Source organism: Aulonocara sp. 'chitande type north' Nkhata Bay, linkage group LG7, assembly GCF_057382095.1.
Source record: "Aulonocara sp. 'chitande type north' Nkhata Bay isolate Kocher_YH1m ecotype deep benthic linkage group LG7, A_spYH_male_GT1.1, whole genome shotgun sequence".
NCBI classification, from domain to species: Eukaryota; Metazoa; Chordata; class Actinopteri; order Cichliformes; family Cichlidae; genus Aulonocara; species Aulonocara sp. 'chitande type north' Nkhata Bay.
Window position 1 is genome coordinate 55,790,615 of NC_141350.1, and position 17,212 is coordinate 55,807,826.

At 41.4% G+C, this 17,212-nt stretch overlaps 2 protein-coding genes across 2 annotated transcripts; one reads left to right on the plus strand and one right to left on the minus strand.

The window, feature by feature from the left end:
• Positions 1-842: 842 nt before the first annotated feature.
• mzt2b (mitotic spindle organizing protein 2B) lies at positions 843-6,736 on the minus strand. The gene is made up of 5 exons (XM_086301443.1): positions 6,594-6,736; positions 6,207-6,392; positions 5,965-6,125; positions 3,561-3,698; positions 843-1,121 (listed from the first exon to the last, which is right to left on the minus strand). The coding sequence occupies exons 2-5, from the start codon at positions 6,380-6,382 to the stop codon at positions 973-975; spliced, it is 624 nt and encodes a 207-aa protein (XP_086157569.1). The 5' UTR covers positions 6,383-6,392; positions 6,594-6,736; the 3' UTR covers positions 843-972.
• Positions 6,737-6,991: 255 nt separating this feature from the next.
• Positions 6,992-16,982, plus strand: trim23 (tripartite motif containing 23). The gene is made up of 11 exons (XM_086301439.1): positions 6,992-7,135; positions 7,760-7,922; positions 8,333-8,454; positions 8,544-8,822; positions 8,914-9,096; positions 9,178-9,393; positions 9,542-9,676; positions 9,794-9,923; positions 10,045-10,155; positions 14,559-14,683; positions 14,763-16,982. The coding sequence occupies exons 1-11, from the start codon at positions 7,037-7,039 to the stop codon at positions 14,940-14,942; spliced, it is 1,743 nt and encodes a 580-aa protein (XP_086157565.1). The 5' UTR covers positions 6,992-7,036; the 3' UTR covers positions 14,943-16,982.
• Positions 16,983-17,212: the final 230 nt, after the last annotated feature.

Here is a 17,212-nt window from a genome sequence, read left to right on the forward strand (position 1 = left end):
AACCATTTGTCTGAGATGGAAAGCCATTTTTACTGACCAGCGAAGAGAAAAAGAGCCACTCTTTACCTTTGGGTGCCGTACTGTCTTCAGTACAACAGGTCAGTGAAAGACACTGACAATGTCACAAAGCAACTGAAAATCAAACACTGGGAAAATCGTGAAGATGCAATGTTGCTGTGCACCACATACTGCTGCTGCTGAGAGGCATACCTCTGCACTCACTTTAAACACCTTCAACATGTCTCTGAGAATGAAATCGGCTGAATTTGAATCAGGTATCTTTTTTTTTTTTAAATTACATCAAATACAAGCAACTATTCCAGTACATATTCTTTGCATGCTATAAAAATGTGGAATTGGTGTATGTTGCCGCAGAGTAAAAGAGACAAATCTGATAAGTAAATTGTTAGATTTTTTTAAAGATGTGATATAAAAAACAAAAACGTTCACGATGAATAGACATTTCTCAGTAGAAAATATTCAAATTAAAACATTTATTTTTGTCTTCTTTTGTGTCTCACTCGTTTGATAGCAACTGGGCAAAAAGCTTTACCCACCAAAATCTGACAGAGTAATAAGGAGACACACCGCACACCCATTTTGAAATAGTTAGAATCTTAAAGAACTGGATTAGGCAATTTTTTATTTATTTATTTTTTACTTCTTTTTTTTTACATCAATGACACTTGATTAAGCGATGTAGGCAGCTTTAATTTTTCAATACAGCAGACACTCCCTCATAACATATCTTACAGTTAATTGTCGGTGTCTGAACCACATAAAAAGATTAACACTGATTATTTACACCACACATTCATCTTTTAAAAGGAGGAGGAAAATGATACCAGAACACCTATATTTATTTGTAATCTAGGTAAACCAGTCCTTTAAGATGTAAAACAGAGAAACGTACACACAAGTTAAACGTAAAGTAACCTACATATTTACAAATGGCCTCCAACTGCCAGAGTTTTAGGTCGAGTTTATCTGTGAGGAAGAACTACTGCTGCCGGAGCTCTTGGTTTTCTGCCCTCTAGTGGCACTGGGCTGCCGCTGCACTCTCTGGCTGGAAGCCTCCCTGCTCTTCTCACTGTGGCTGGTACCGGCTTTACTGCGCACTCCTGAAACGAAGCAAAAAAGAAAATGCACTCAGGGAAAGGAGGAAATAAATGTTTAGGTAACTGTTATAGGACTGCTTCGCATATACCATGCAATATGGCATTTTAGAAAAATAAAAATGGAAATAATAATGACGGGGAATGAGAAAGTGCAGCTGATAAAACAGCTAGTTTTCTTATATACTTGACACTAACTATGAAGTGGCGAGAAAGTGCCCTCAGAAATTATGAACTGCAAATATAGCATGTGTCAAGAGACCTGACTATTTTACTGGTGAAGGAAGAAAATATTTTTTTATTTTTTTTTATTTTATTATTCTTCAGCACAACTGAAGAATAGACAACCCGAACTCTCTTTAGCTGTTTATTTAAGTAGCCTTCAAGAACATTTCTCTAGGCTTCTGAAGAACATTTGTTTTCTTCTCTGTCGAGATGATTCAATACCACTTCAATAATGGTGAGGTCAGAGTTTTAGGAAGGCCAATCCATGACCGATTTGTGTTCTAGTTTGTGTTTTTCTATCCAGGTATGATTGTGTGCATTGGCAGTATGTCTGGGCTCACTGCCATGTGGGAAAAATAAACCTGTTGGCAGCTAGATTTCTTTCTTTCTTTTAGCTTTCCAGATGGGACTGTATGGTGGATCAAAAACTGACGGTACTTTCTATGTTCTCAATTCAAGAGAATATTTTGACACGTTTATTTAAAGTTTCACATTTGATTCATCACTCTATAAGACCTGATGCCACTGATTTTCAGTCTAGGTCTTTTGAAATATGGCATACTTCTGCATTTTCTCTCTGTTTCCCTTCCTTAAGAATGGCTTCTTGATGGCCACACGTTCCACTGAGCATATTTCAAATGAGGCTTCAGCAAAGAGTAGATGGATCAGCTGAAGGGCCAGATCCACCTCTCAGGTCCTGTGTCAGTTGTTTCTGGAACTTTTTCCCTATGTCTTAAACATATGACTGTCAGATACTGTCCATGTACCGCAGACAGTTTTCTGACCCGCCAACTTCTTGGTTTGTCCTTCACTTCTCCAATGTTAACTTTGGCATTTTTTAAAGATCCAGACAAAGAATTGTTTTCTTGAATATTTTACAGGTCAGTTTCAACTGGCTCAACAGGAAAGAAAAATAAATAAATCACACCTTTAAAGATGATCAACTACAAGGACTGGACTGAAAAGGAGTGAAAAAGCAGTCAAAGAAAAACTCTGAAGGACCTTTAGAAAGCCTGGAGCAATATTTCTTAAGACCACTTTAAAAATACTGGAAATTACCAGTACTACCCCTCAGATTCCTAGAAGACATGCCTACAGAATCAATTTCAAAACCCTACATCATTATATTCTTGAAAAACCTTTAGGTCAAGGTTAGTGAGATTAAAACTCACCCGAGAGTTTTAGTAGAATCACCTATGGTATCAATTTGAAGGTGCTATGTCGCTTCGTTCTCAAGTTATTGCATTCACAAACTTAAGTGTCCACACTTAAGTCCACAATATCCCATAAGCCTTAGCAAAAATAATAATACAGGAAAAAAATATATATATATTGTTCCAGCTGATAGTGATATTGTTCATTGTTTTACAAAAAAGTATTTCTATAGCGTTTATACTCTCCATTTGTACTATAATCACAGATTTTAGCATTCTTTTTTTATTTTGAAATTGCTTCTTCAAGTTAAAGTTCTGTGTGTGTGTGCATATATATATATATATATATATATATATATATATATATATATATATATATATATATATATATATATATATATATATATATATATATATCACTAAACTGATTTAACCATTTAGAAATACAAAATCAAGCCATTGGGGTTGCTTAGGGTTAAGGTTCTTAGCAAGTCAAATGTTTAATCTGTTATTTAAAAAGTCATAAAAAGCTTGGTGCTCGCACACTTTTCTCCGCTTTATTTGTCAAGTTTAAGTTTCTGACCATTTATACTGAAGAACACTTCTTCAGTAAGTGAAATCCTGAAAATAGAACTCAGTAAGTGCATATTTGTATGAACCAAGTCAAGATCCTCTTTTCTTGTTCCGTCACAGGTTAACCATCACACAGCAACATAAAAGACTTTTTTTTTTTAACTTGTAAATTCAAGCTACTCTTGTGTAAAAGAGTCAATAAAAAGAGTACTTCAGAGTTTCTTTTATAACTTTCTAGCCACTTAAAAACAAAGGGAAAAAAATCCACTGCACGGTGAATAAATCTCCTTGAGTATGAAAACATCCAAGGGCAAATTCAATTTTTGCGATCCACACACAATTGCATGCATGCACATATAACGAAAGCACAGCATGCAGTTTGTTTTCCAAAATCCTGCTCCATATCAAATGGCACATAAATACAACTTTTGTTAATGAGTAAGGCAAGCAAGTTGGCAGATGGAGGTGATGGACAGAGTGCAGCAAAAGGGACCTTGAGAGTGAGGAGAACTAGTGTCTTGGGGGCCGTAGACCACAATCTTAGTGTTGACCCTTGTGGCTCTGGGGCCTGCTGCTGTGGGGGGAGCTGCGGCAAGTTTAGGGCTCTTTCCAGAGGCCAAAGAGTCCTCTTCTTCAGGAAACAAGACACACAGAAAAAAAGACAGAAAGGAAAGAACTGACCGGGATAGAGAGGAAATCAGAAAAGCCTGCAACACAGTGAGAATGAGCAATTTGTAGATGAGTTTGCATGACTATGCCTGTCTTCAGATGCCCTCCTTTTATGTGGAAAACTGTGCTGTGTGGGGTGAAGTGAAGATTGGATTTAGTTAGTGAGGTGGGGTAAGGGAAGAGTGCAGCACAGAACCTCTGCTACAGCACGTACAGAACTTAAATGGAGGAATGTGATTATTTCACACACTTAAAAAGCAAAGAGAGGAGCAAAGAAAGGATATAACATAAATTGTTAGAAAAAAAAAAACAACTTTAACATTCTGAGTCTTTGCATCAAAAATCATATCTGTAGCCACACACACGCTTGTTGTTATCAGAAATTACTGTTACCAACAACTGGGCTTGTTTGCATTGGAAAGTAGGTTGGTCTTAGGATCCCCTCTGACCAGTCCTCTTCCCTAATGTTCTATTCTTGGACCTTTGATGTTGTCCATTCCCACCAGATCATACACCAATCAAGCATAACATTATCACCAACTGCCTAATATTGTGTTGGTCCACATGGACTCCACTAGACGCCCTAGAGGTGTGCATTGGTATCTGGGACCAAGAGGTTAGCAACAGACCCTTTAAGTCCTTTAAGCTGTGAGGTGGGGACTCCATGGATCAGACTTCTTTGTCCAGCATATCTCACAGATGTTCGATTAGACTGAGATTTGGGAATTTTGATAGTTTATACAACAATAGTTTATCGATTAAAAAAAACAAAAAAAAACGACATACATAATTTATGCTAATATAATAATGATTTGTGGCATAACTATGCTACACTTTACAAAAAACAGTGATGAGTTCTTTCTCCTTCTAGCCTTGGCTTTCATTAAAGGTGCAGAGTTTTATATATAACTCAACACCTCAAAGACTAAGGAACTGGTTGTGGACTTCGGGAGGTCCAGAGAAGGTCCACTGCCGGTTCAGATAGAGGGGGAGGAGGTGGAGGTGGTCAACAAGTACAAGTACCTCGGGCTGTGGGTGGACAATAAACTGGACTGGTCATGCAACACAGAGCATCTGTATAAAAAAGCCCAAAGCCGACTGTACTTCCTCAGGAGGCTGCGGTCTTTTAACATCTGCAGGAAGCTCCTGAGGATGTTTTACCAGTCAGTGGTTGCTGGAGTACTTTTCTATGCTGTGGTGTGCTGGGGGAGCAGCACAGCAAAGAAGGACTCATCCAGGCTGGAGAAACTGATCAGGAAGGCTGGCTCTGTGGTCGGCATGAAGCTGGACACTCTGGTGACAGTGGCAGAGAAAAGGACACTAAAAAAACTGCTGGACATTATGAACAATGCTGGGCATCCTCTGCACACGGCCATAAACAACCAGAGGAGTCTGTTCAGTGACAGGTTGCTTCTCCCAAAGACAAGAACTAACAGACTTAAAAACTCCTTTGTCCCACACGCCATCAGACTGTTTAACTCCTCTCTGGAGGGGAGAGGGAGGGGAAACAGGAGGACAAAGGAGGGGGGAACAACTAAGCTGTAGTGCCTCTTCACCTCACTGTGCAATACTTTTGTTAATAGTCAATGGTGCAATAGACCTCAATACTTGAAATGTGCAATTCACTTGTATTTTTATTTTTATTCCTATTTATTCTATTTATCCCCTTCATATATTTTATTTATATATGTCTCTGTATTTATATATGTGTGTATATATATATATAATATTCTGTAACTGTAACTTCTGTCGGTGCTGTGCTTTTGGAAACCGAATTTCCCAGAGGAACCCACCTGAGGGATTAATAAAGTTCTATCTTATCTTATCTTATATTGCCAAAAATGTGAACCCACAATGATTAAAAAGAGCAAAACACATCCTGAACTTTTCTGACTTTCAGAGGGTTAAACTGTAGGTGACAAATGACAGCCCTCTTTTCCTAAGTCAATTGTGACCTGGGGGGTGACATCTGAATCTTAACTAGTGTTTGTGGCTGCTGCATCCTGGACTGACCAATGGTGGGTTAGGAGGACCCAACAGAGGGGGAAAACAGGAACGGACTACAATAAAGCAGTATAAATGGGGAGACTAAAACTTCCCAGCCTGATTTCTGCAATGTTTCTTAGTTAAAAGAAGGTAGACTATGTGAGCTGAAAGATAGTCAACATTTAAATGACAAATATACATATACTTTCAGTTGCATTACATCCCATTCTTCAGATACTAACCTCTGGCTTCTGTGTGCGCTGTGGTCATGCTTGTGGTGTGGGCGCCAGCTGAAAGGTCTCCACCACAGCTTTCAGCTACCCTCTGTCCTGCACACATTGCCTTCAAGGTCTGGAAGACTGCTTGAGGAGCCACATTCATCTTCAGCAAGTCCACTATGATTCTGTGAGGAGGAGGAAGGGGGTGAGGACATAAAACCATGGTCTTCCATGTAACCCACAGATAAGGCTATTATTAGACATACTTAAAAACCTCCTGATCCACAGTAATTCCTGCAGCCTGAGTAAGTTCGAACAGCTCAATTTCTTCGGCGCTGAGGACTTTCTTCTTCTTTATTGCATATTTCTGCACGTTAGATGTGACAACCAGCGCAGGGGAGTCAGGGGCGGAAGGAATCGTTTGTTGTGCTTGTTGAGACATCACTAATGAACTGAGGGGTTAGATTAAATAAGAAAGTAAAATAAGGTGCAATGACTAAAAGACAATACAGCGTAAACAATGAGAAACACGGCGTAAGTGAACTTCCTCTCCGAATCAAAAATATCAAAATTTATCAAAAATATAACCACAATGAGACTTAAATGATTAACACAGCAAACGCCTGGTACCTTAAAATTAAAATTATACCTACCATTACGAGCGAAATGCTCAACGTTTAGTCGCTTCTGTTTGAGCCAAGCGTGACGCGCCAAAAATACGTCATTGTCATGCGTTTCATACGTAATCCTCTCAAAAATGAAATAAAATAAAAAAGTATGTTTTAAAAAGTTACATTATTCAGTTGTCCGTCACGTCTTCATTTAAGATTTTAAATCCGTGCTTTAAAACCCCATATTAATTTTAAAAACTCTTTCCAGGAGAAAATCTTGCCGCTACTCAGCTATTTTCAAATGCCCCTGGTTGTTTTTGGGGGCAGGGTATTTTTTCGTAAATTGAACATAAATGACTGTAAATATATAGGCACGGTAGCCTATGCTAGTAGAGATGCTGAAAGAGCGAAAAAGAACAAAACCGGAAGTGCTTCTGGGGATTGTCCTCTCAAACCTGCTCGGGTCTCTGCGCCGTCGTCCAAGAATGGCCGCTGCTGCAGCAGGAATAAACAAGCAGGGCGCCGTAGCGACGATGGAGCCCTGTATCCGACACGGGAGAGGAGCTAATGGGAGCACGGTTAAGGTTGTAATGTTGTCACTGCAATCTTAGATCCAACTACATGTCGATCGGTGGTGTTTGGCTATTTTGTTATGTTGAGCGAATGACCGACATCAGGCTTGCCTCTGACGCTTTTGATTTTGGGCGAACGCTGCTGCGTTGGCGTCGTTGGCAGGAGGATGTCAGAGCTTTATTTTATAGATCGGACCAGAGTCATGTGTAAACACTGTTTCACAAGACGATCTTTTTTTTTTAGCGCTGCATTATAAACTTAGACTGGTGCACGTTGACATGGCTGGTATTTGTGCCCGCATCATGCTAGCAGATGAGCTGGCTGGTCTTCCGTCGGTAGTTGGCGTCAGTGCTAGCTGTTGTTCACTGCTGCAGCTCCTCTGTGAGGGAGCCCAGCTCAGAGTGTGATCGTGTCAGAAGATGCTTTTCGTACTGCTTTCAATGTATTCACTTAAAGATCACTGAAAGTAGAAATCAGAAGTGTTATCCAGCTGTAACGCTACAGGTCAAGATGACTGCATCCGACTAGTTATTGTTCTGTCTGAGACCTTATAGAGCATCTCTCTGCAGTAACCCAGAAGCATCTGTACCCTCCTGTGATCGGGTGCTTTAATACTGGTATTGGTTTATTTGCAGGTGCTGGAATGTGGTGTTTGTGAGGATGTCTTCTCTCTCCAGGGGGACAAGGTCCCTCGTCTTCTGCTCTGCGGCCACACAGTGTGCCATGACTGTCTAACCCGGTTGCCCCTCCATGGCAGAGCGGTCCGCTGCCCCTTTGACAGGCAGGTCACTGAGCTGGGTGAGTGATGTCATCACGCTTTCCAGCATCGTGTATATAGCGGACACTATATGTGTAATACCTGCTATATAAATCGTTGTAAGTGAAATTCAGTGGCTGAATCTTGAGACTGATCGTTCTTCTAAAAACAAGAGCATAAAAGAGCTTTCAAAACCAACTAAGAACCTTAGAACAACATCCTGTGATCTTCACATTTCTCTTTATTTGACTTCATGCAAGCCCCATTAAAAAAGAGACTTTTACCCAGAAGTTGTGAAAAATTGAAGTTGTCTTTATTACAGAAAACATTATTCTTGCTGCAGAAATCCATCATCCAGTTGAGGCTAAGGGTGTTTTTGAGGGCATGGAGCTCTACAGTACTTGCATTATTTGCCTTTCAAAGTGAGTTTGCTTTCTTCACATTTGCTTAGGGGACTCTGGAGTTTGGGGTCTAAAGAAAAACTTTGCTCTGCTTGAACTCTTGGAGAGACTCCAGAATGGAGCGACTAACCAGTCAGGAATGGCAGAGGACGCCTTGAAAGGCATGGGAGAAGTAAGGCAGCTATGATTTTACTGATAAGAGATGTGTCACCTTCACACCTTCTGCATGCTTTATCCTCAATCCATCTTTTTATAAACTAGTGTATAATTCGCTGCGACGAGGATGAGAGCCACACAGCCTCCATGTACTGTACCGTGTGTGCCACCCACCTGTGTGGCGAGTGCTCTCAGCTCACCCACTCCACTCGCACACTGGCCAAACACCGGCGGGTGCCACTGGCTGATAAGCCCCACGAGAAGACCTTGTGCCCTCAGCATCAGGTCCATGCCATCGAGTTTGTCTGCCTGGAGGAAGCTTGTCAGTCCGGGCCCCTCATGTGCTGTGTATGTAAGGAGTACGGCAAGCACCAGGGCCATAAGGTAGCTGGAAAACTTGTTCCCATATTAGATATAGTCACTGAAAAAGATATGGTTATATATATATGTTATATTGCCCTATTTTCCCTAACAGCATGCTGTTCTTGAGACTGAAGCCAATCAGATTCGTGCATCCATTCTGGACATGGCCCACTGTATCCGAACCTTCACAGAGGAGGTGTCCGAGTACTCGAGGAAGTTGGTGGGCATCGTGCAGCAGATAGAAGGTGGCGAGCAGATAGTTGAGGATGGAGTAGGCATGGCACACACTGAACATGTAAGACAAAGGGCTTCTTAATAAAACACGAATGATCATGCTTCTGTTTTGGCTCTTAGATCTTTCCCATGTGTGCTTCAGGTCCCCGGCACAGCAGAGAGCGCCCGCTCCTGCGTCCGAGCTTACTTTGCAGATCTGCACGAGACCCTGTGTCGGCAGGAGGAGATGGCGCTGAGCGTGGTGGACGCCCATGTAAGGGAGAGGCTCATCTGGCTGAGGCAGCAGCAGGAGGATATGACCATCCTGCTGTCTCAGGTGTCCACCGCCTGCCTGCACTGTGAGAAAACACTTCAGCAGGTAGGAGATGTGAGGAGTACTGGTGAGTTTAGGAACTTGTTTCTTTCTTTTCTTCACCCCAATTAAGATCAAAGCTGTGGTGATTTTGGGGAAATGCTTGCGTAATGCCGTTAAAGGTGTGATGTGCGTTGCTTCTTTTGTCTTTTAGGACGACTGCAGAGTTGTTCTGGCAAAGCAGGAGATCAACTGTTTGCTGGAGACGCTTCAGAAGCAGCAACACCAGTTCACTGAGCTGGCAGATCACATTCAGCTGGATGCCGGCATCCCAGTCACCTTCACTAAGGTACACGCTGTCGCTGCTCATAGAAATTTGCTTCTGTAAACCAAATGTGTCGCAAAAAATGGAAAGGCCTTGGGTTTTCCTATAAATGTAGTAATGACACTGAAAATGTCTTTTCAGGACAACAGGGTCCACATTGGTCCAAAGATGGAGATCCGCGTAGTGACTCTGGGGCTCGATGGCGCTGGAAAAACCACCATCCTATTCAAGCTGAAACAAGACGAGTTCATGCAGCCCATCCCAACCATTGGTAAATGCACTTGCAGTTTAATGGTTCACAGAGTCACTTTAGAGTCAGGATAATACAAGTCTTTCTTTTTTTATATATATATATTATCCTATATAAAGCTTGCTTTTGATCTTTGTCCAAGGTTTCAATGTGGAGACGGTTGAATATAAGAACCTAAAATTCACCATCTGGGATGTGGGTGGGAAGCACAAGCTCAGACCCCTCTGGAAACACTATTATCTAAACACTCAAGGTATGTTTTGTGCTTTCTGTGCTTTGGATATTTATAGCATGTTCTTGGATTTAACTAGTATTTTTGTGTGACTTGGACCACTGACAGGTGAAGTGAATAACTTGGAGCATCTAGTTAAATGCACAGTTTAGCTGGGAAATCTTGGCTTTGTGTGTATTTCACTTTGACGCTCACAGACGGTATATAAAAGACAAATGTAGTCACGGTGCCCATTGGGTCCAGTTTTAAGGCAGAAGTGAGGTCCAGCAGAGAGCTGATTGCAGGTGGTGTGGATACCCAAGTTTGTGAGGCGATGTAGGATTTTTAAAGTCATTCAATACTGTATTTGCATCTGCTGAAAACCTCTGGGAGTTTTAATCTTGGTAACACTGACTTTAATAGCAAGGTCAGTGGTCAACTTTCAGAAAATAGCATATGATTTTCAAACATCCATTTATCCATCTGCTAGGTGTCTAAAGGTGGTGACCACCAGTATTTTTTGAATGAAGCTCTGGAGATAGTGGATATACTTGACAAAAGATGTTGAAGATGGAGCTGTCAGCAGGGGGTATATAGGAAGTTCACAGAGAACACTCATAGATGTAGTGAAAGATGACAGGGTTAAACTGACAGAGGAGGATGCTAGGGTAGGGTGACATGGCAGATGATCCCCTGTGGCGACCCCTAAAGGGAGTAGCCAATAGGAGTTCTCTACAGATTGACTCAATTTCATAGGCAGGCTCAAGGGTGTGGTGCCAGTGAGAGGTCAAATGCACTGTGATGTAAGGAAACACCAGCAAATGGAAAAAAAAAAACTGTCCAAAAACACACAACCGAAATGAAAATAAACACAACAAAATATCTTTACGGCGACAATAATGTGACTGAACAGCTGCAGAAGTGACAGAAACCAAAGCATGTGTAGGGTTGAAACGAAACACATGTAAAAGAAGGGGAAGATTCATCAGTGATTTGAGGGAGAAAATGTTGCATTGTAGTGTTTGTTACAATCACATAACTCACATAATACTCTCGATACATGTTTGCTATTAGCCGTTTGCTGTCACTTTCGCAGCAGTTCCATCACATTATCGTCTCCCCAAAAACACTTCCGTTTAGTTTTGTGATTTAAAGAAAAAAGTTAATTCTTTTATTGATTGATTTTTGGTGTGAGCTTTGCACAATTTGTTTCTATTTCCATTGTGTCTTATTGAAATTATGTTTTGTGAGCTTTTGTAGCGTTTTTCTCGTTGCTTGTGTTTTGTAAGGAACTTACAGTTTGTTTGACCTCTTAGGGCCAACGTAAAAGTGGCTATTTGAGTTACTTCAGTTTTTTGAAGCTCTGAGTTTGCTTCATTTTTCAGCCCTATAAACTGCTGCTTTGTGCCAGCTTCTTAAACATTTTTTAACAATTCCTCCTGCCACAGTCTAAAAACTGTTCCGGTATGGCTCCGGGCATACAACAAAGAGCATAAGGCACTGACCGAGAATCCAAACTCCCCAGATCCCTATCCAATCAAAGGTCTGTGGAACAAGCCTGATCCATGGTGGCCCTATCTCCCCACCCAAAAGATCCTAGCTAATGTCCCAGTGCATGATTCCACAGACACTGGGACTGTATCTGACTGTTCAGAGCTGTAGGACTTACAGTGTATTAGTGTGTGATTTTACTGTTTCCCTCGATCAGTGTATGTTGACTTTAAGGTTTCTGAGAAACATTTGATCCCTATCATGTCACTAAAGCATTGCAGGTTTGAAGGAAAAATCATTGTTGTTCATGAGTAAATAGACCTTTGCTTGCCAGACAAGCTTTTTGACTCCGTGCATTAAAAAAAAAAAAAAAAGAGTAATTGATTGGCTTTTTTTGTCATCTTTTTCGCAGCCATCTACTTCTAACCCACAGTACTGTGTAAAGTGATGGAATCATTAATGTTGTTACACTGTATCCTCTGCAGACCTGAAATATCTCCGGGAAATGTCAAGGCAATCCATCAGATAGTTGACATTTATGGTACAGACTGAACCATAAATGTCAACCTCTTTGTGGTGTGAGCGGAAAAGTCAGAGGATCACCAATGTCAGCCGGTTTCATCCTTCGGGATCCATGCATATCAAACCAAAAAAAAAGAACGGCTGACAGTGGCCACTGATGGGTTAAGGGAAATCACGGCACACCACAGAGTGATTGGTCAGACAACAGACCACAATAGTCTAGAGGTACTAGTAAAAGAGAGATTTTTTTTTTATTTCAAATTCCTGGCGGGGTGTAAAGAGATGTCTTTGTTGCACCTTCAATCTGTGTGTGGTTTCAGCACAGGGAGGGAATTAAACAAAGTTAGAAAAATATACCAAAATAAACCCATCGGTTACATTGGCTAAATGAGAAACAGGTTGATTTACAGCCTCACTAAACTGTGAGGCCACACAGCGTGGTTCTGGCTAACAGCAAAGCAAACCCTCATTTATCTTGCAAAATTTAACATATTCCAGCTATCATGAGTTTATTAACTTTAAAGTGTAGGCATGTGAAAGGCTTGTCGTTTACTTTAAAATAAATTGAGGACAATACAAGCACACTGGCTGAAGTACATCAAGCATGGGTTCTGTTCAGAAGGAAGAATACCAGACACATTCACTTGGTCTTAACATAATCTACAAATAACCTTTGATTTATATATTAGAGAGCTCCACATTTTTTGTCTTGGACTCTACTGAAGTAGCTTTGTGCTTGACTCACAGTTTAAAATAATCCTTATTTTATGAGGTGCGGTGATGGGCCTCAGGAAGTTTTAGCTGTTTTCCTTTAAGCAGGCTTTATTGTGATCAGCTGCCCCTCAGGAACAAGATTTACCCCTCACCCACCTGCATAGCATGTGGCCATTTTTCAAACCTTTGTGGATATTGTGTTTTTACTTGATTTGTTTTTGTTTTACATTGGTTGCTTTCCATTTTTCATTTTAGGTTTTACCTTTTTGGGCTTTTAGTACATAGGACAGTAAAGACAGGAAAATGAGCTCTTACAGGTTGGCTAAATGATGCCCATGTCAGGCGGGGTCCCTGTATAATAGGCTGACTTGGTGCCAGATGTGATTAAAAAAACATAGAAGCACAGAAGCCTGTAGACAACTGTGCTGTTAGGTGCTAAGCTAAACTGTCCACAAATTCAAGTGAACAGCTCTGTCACCAGGCGCTTTGTTGCCAACATTTCAGTTGTTCACTAGCATACAAACAGTTGCATTACTGTCCTGTTGCTGGTGTTTAGTAGCAATACTTTCATCCTGGGAAGTAGCAATAGTTTCCCAGAGAGTTTGTAGTGCGGAGATCTGGTGGAAGTGTATTCCAAAGTCTTACGGGTAGGTTCTGTGTCCCATGGTAGTCGGGTGAGCAGGTATAACAGACAAAAGAGAAAATGAAAAAGAGCAGAGTGGACAAAAGGGTGAATACGTATGGAAAAGATCAGATAAATATGGAAGAGCGAGGTTATGAAGGGCTTCGAAAGTAAGAAGGAGGATCTTAAAATTGATTTGTAGGTGAACTGGAAGCCAATGGAGCTGTTTAAGAACTGTTGTTATATGTTCAGTGGATCTAATTCTGGATACAATACGAACAGCTGAATTTTGAATTAACTGCAGTTTATGGAGAGATTTATGAGGTAGACCATAGAGAAGAGAATTATAATAATATAAACAAGATGTGACAAGAGCATTGATAAGTATGGCGGTAAAGTGGTGCTGTTTGGAGAAAGTGAGGGATGCCCAGGGATGCCCAGGCTTATTGCATGTTTGGGCCGTCTTGACATCCACTCATGAGTGTATCCACTGTGCGGCTTTTCCATGCAAACTACTCCACTGCAGGCTAGCTTGCCAGGCTAACCTGTTGGGCAGCAACCTTTTGCTGTGTGAGGCTGCTACAGCACAAGGAGAAATTGTGATGCGCAATGATTTGGCCACAATGCTGTGCAGAGACAGACCCTCAGCCCATCGCTACTGCTTTCCCGTTGCTGGAGGTCCACGGAGTATGTGAGGGTTTCCCCCCTGCTGATGTCACCCTGGGAGGTGATGCTAATGAAGTCTGAACTTTTAGCTCATAGGAAATATTTGAATTTATTTTTGTCACATTTATACGAGCATCACCCTTCACAGCATTTGTATGATGGAAGAAAGGGAAAGGCATCATAGGTCTGCTTTAACAGTAAACCAGATGTAGACAGAAGCCGCAATCTAACTGTTCTGAACTGAGCCTACTATGACTGCACTGGGGAGAAAGCACCTACTGCTCTTAACAGAAGAGGGGTGGTGTCAGCCTTTTAGTGCTACATGTACAAAACGTTGTACCCATAGCCATAGTTGTTGTCAGTCTTGATGAGAAAGGCGTACAGACCACTATTGGTAAATCTCTTTCTTTCAACTCTCATATTTGTGCAGCGGTGGTGTTTGTGATTGACAGCTGCCACCGGGACAGACTCATGGAGGCCCACAGTGAGCTGGCCAAACTGCTGACAGAGAAGGAGCTGCGAGATGCCTTGCTGCTCATCTTTGCAAATAAACAGGTAGTGTAAAGAAAAAAAAAAAGACACGTAATCTTGATTAAGCTCAGATGCCAGGTTGCATCACCTGTCCACTTTACAGGACGTTCCCGGCGCTGTGTCTGTGGAGGAGATGACGGAGCTGCTAAGTCTGCACAAGCTGTGCTGTGGGAGGAGCTGGCACATTCAGGGCTGTGACGCCCGCAGCGGGATGGGCCTCCACGAGGGGCTGGATTGGCTCTCCAGACAGCTGGTAGCTGCCGGCGTCCTGGACGTCGCCTAAATGCCGCCTCCCTCCACATGCGGACTCTTTTCACTCTCCCCCCCAACCCCCTGAAATCTGAACACAAACCCCCAGCCTCTGAGCCTGGTTCATCAGTTCTCCAAAAACTTTTTAACATGAGCTTCACTACAAGGCTGCAGCTTTAAACCCGACTTCTCCACCTTTCCATCTCTGAGCACCATTGTCGGCAAAGAAAACAAAAGACGTATATATCTTCTCTAGCTTCGTAATATGGGAACTACAAATATGTCTTCAAGCCTGCCCTTCCTGCTACTCCCGACCTCTGAGAAATAGTCACTGGACCTAAATCCTGAGTTGAGACTACGTCCTCCCATCCTGCTTTATGCCTTCATGTGGCTTACACACTTCATTTTTTCTTCATAGTTTAGGTGATGAGCTGTTTATCTGGCATTTATAGCTTTTGAACTTAGGTCCAGTTAAATGTTAGACATGCTCCTTGTGCCCTGACAAAGTGAACTGTGTCTGTTTTTTCTACCCCACATGTTAACTCACCATAACCCTCCAAATATGTGACCTTGAACTGAACTAAATGCACACCGGTCCATGTTGTGATGATAGTATCATTTATGTATGCTTTTTAGTGCGCTTCAAATCGTCCTGACTGTTTAGTCCCCTTTCAGTTTATTCCAGTACACTTGCAGGTTAAGTGAGATGGAACAGAAACATTGCTATGGTGTAAAGGGGACCTCTTATGCACACTTTCAGCTCCATAATTTTAGTCTTGGATTAAATTTGGAGTAGCTTTGCATGATTCTCAAATCAGAATACTACATAGTCATCTTATACTGGGGCTTTGGTGACAGTCTGCCCCACCACTTGGACTTTGCTCCAAAGTAAGGTTTCAAAAAGCTTTTTATTCCCCCATGGAAGTTCTAGTTATTCCACTTCCTTCCATAGATTTCAATTCAGGATTCTTTGGCTGCCACACGTCTGCAACAAGCTGTTTTCTTCTGATTCACACCCTTACACATTACACAACTGTATGCCTGCCATGACCATATTAGGATATCCTCTCACGCTGGCATCATAAAGAGCCAAACTTATTATAATGTCACCAATAACATACAAATAGCAGAAAGGAAGGAAAAGCATAATAGGTCTACTTTAAATGAACACAGTGGCTTCAAGCAGTCTAATGTTCAGATTTTGCCTGGTCATCTACCGTGAGCAATAGCAGCTGATTTTTTTCTTTGGATCTTTGTGTGCAAAGTTTTTTGTTTTGTTTTTAAGAGTGTGAACATATTTAAAAGCCACAGCTGGTAAGGTTTGATTTGAATGTAGTGTTTTCTGTTACTAAGCAACTGTTTACTGAGCTCACTGATGAGCGGGATGAGCAGACTTTACTTTGATACAAGCTGTTGTGGGTTAAAAAAAAAAAAAATCAGAGTTTTTAAATGCACCGACTCTGCCTCCGTTTTGTTGAGCGTACTGCACGCAGAATCTGTCGACTGCACTCGTCTGCCGCCTCGCTCCAGTTTCCATTTGAAAGCAGATGAACCACCTGCTGTTTCTTAAGTAGACTATGAGTGTTAACCTCAGTGCGAAAGAAAAAAAAAAGTCGTGAAAATATTCCTCTATCCTACACAAGTTTTCTTTTATGTTTTTGTTTTTCTGGAGTGCTTTTAAGATGGTACACCGGTAATCAGCCTTCAGTAATTCTGTAATGTGAAAGTAGTGAAACGTTAAACCTAACACTTACACTTGTCTTGTTATTGAGGAACCATCATTTAAGTTTGATCTTTATTCATTGCTATGTAATGTTAACTATTTGTACTTATGTATAAAAATATTTAAACAACTACAAAAAGAAAAATGCACGTGTGAAAAGCCTTGACGCATAGTTTGCGACATCATTTCAATTTGTTTTGGGGTTTTTTGGAAACGTAGAAGCACAAAGTGCATTGAAACCTTTGTTACCAGTGGACTTGAATATGGCTTTTGTAAATTATACATAATGTGATGCTCTATAATAAATTTATTCGACTGGTAAAGTGACTGATGGTTAAAAAACACCTCAAGATGAACATTCAAAGCACTTCTTACTACAAATATTCTTCACACAGTCACACAGCACTTGTCTCTATCATTCTCTCTCTCTCTCTCTCACTCACACACACACACACACACACACACACACACACACACACACACACACACACACACACACACACACACACACACACACGCACGCACGCACGCATCGGGGCAACTCAGGGTTCAGCATCTTGCCCGATGATACTTCGACATGT

Coding starts and splice junctions, on each gene's coding strand:
- mzt2b (XM_086301443.1), bottom strand. CDS start 6,382: ATGTCTCAACAAGCACAACAAACGATTCCTTCCGCCCCTGACTCCCCT. Junction 6,126..6,206: donor GTGGATCAGGAGGTTTTTAA/GTATGTCTAATA, acceptor TCCTCCTCACAG/AATCATAGTGGACTTGCTGA. Junction 1,122..3,560: donor TAGTTCTCCTCACTCTCAAG/GTCCCTTTTGCT, acceptor GCTTCGTTTCAG/GAGTGCGCAGTAAAGCCGGT.
- trim23 (XM_086301439.1), top strand. CDS start 7,037: ATGGCCGCTGCTGCAGCAGGAATAAACAAGCAGGGCGCCGTAGCGACG. Junction 9,394..9,541: donor GTGAGAAAACACTTCAGCAG/GTAGGAGATGTG, acceptor TTTGTCTTTTAG/GACGACTGCAGAGTTGTTCT. Junction 9,677..9,793: donor TCCCAGTCACCTTCACTAAG/GTACACGCTGTC, acceptor ATGTCTTTTCAG/GACAACAGGGTCCACATTGG.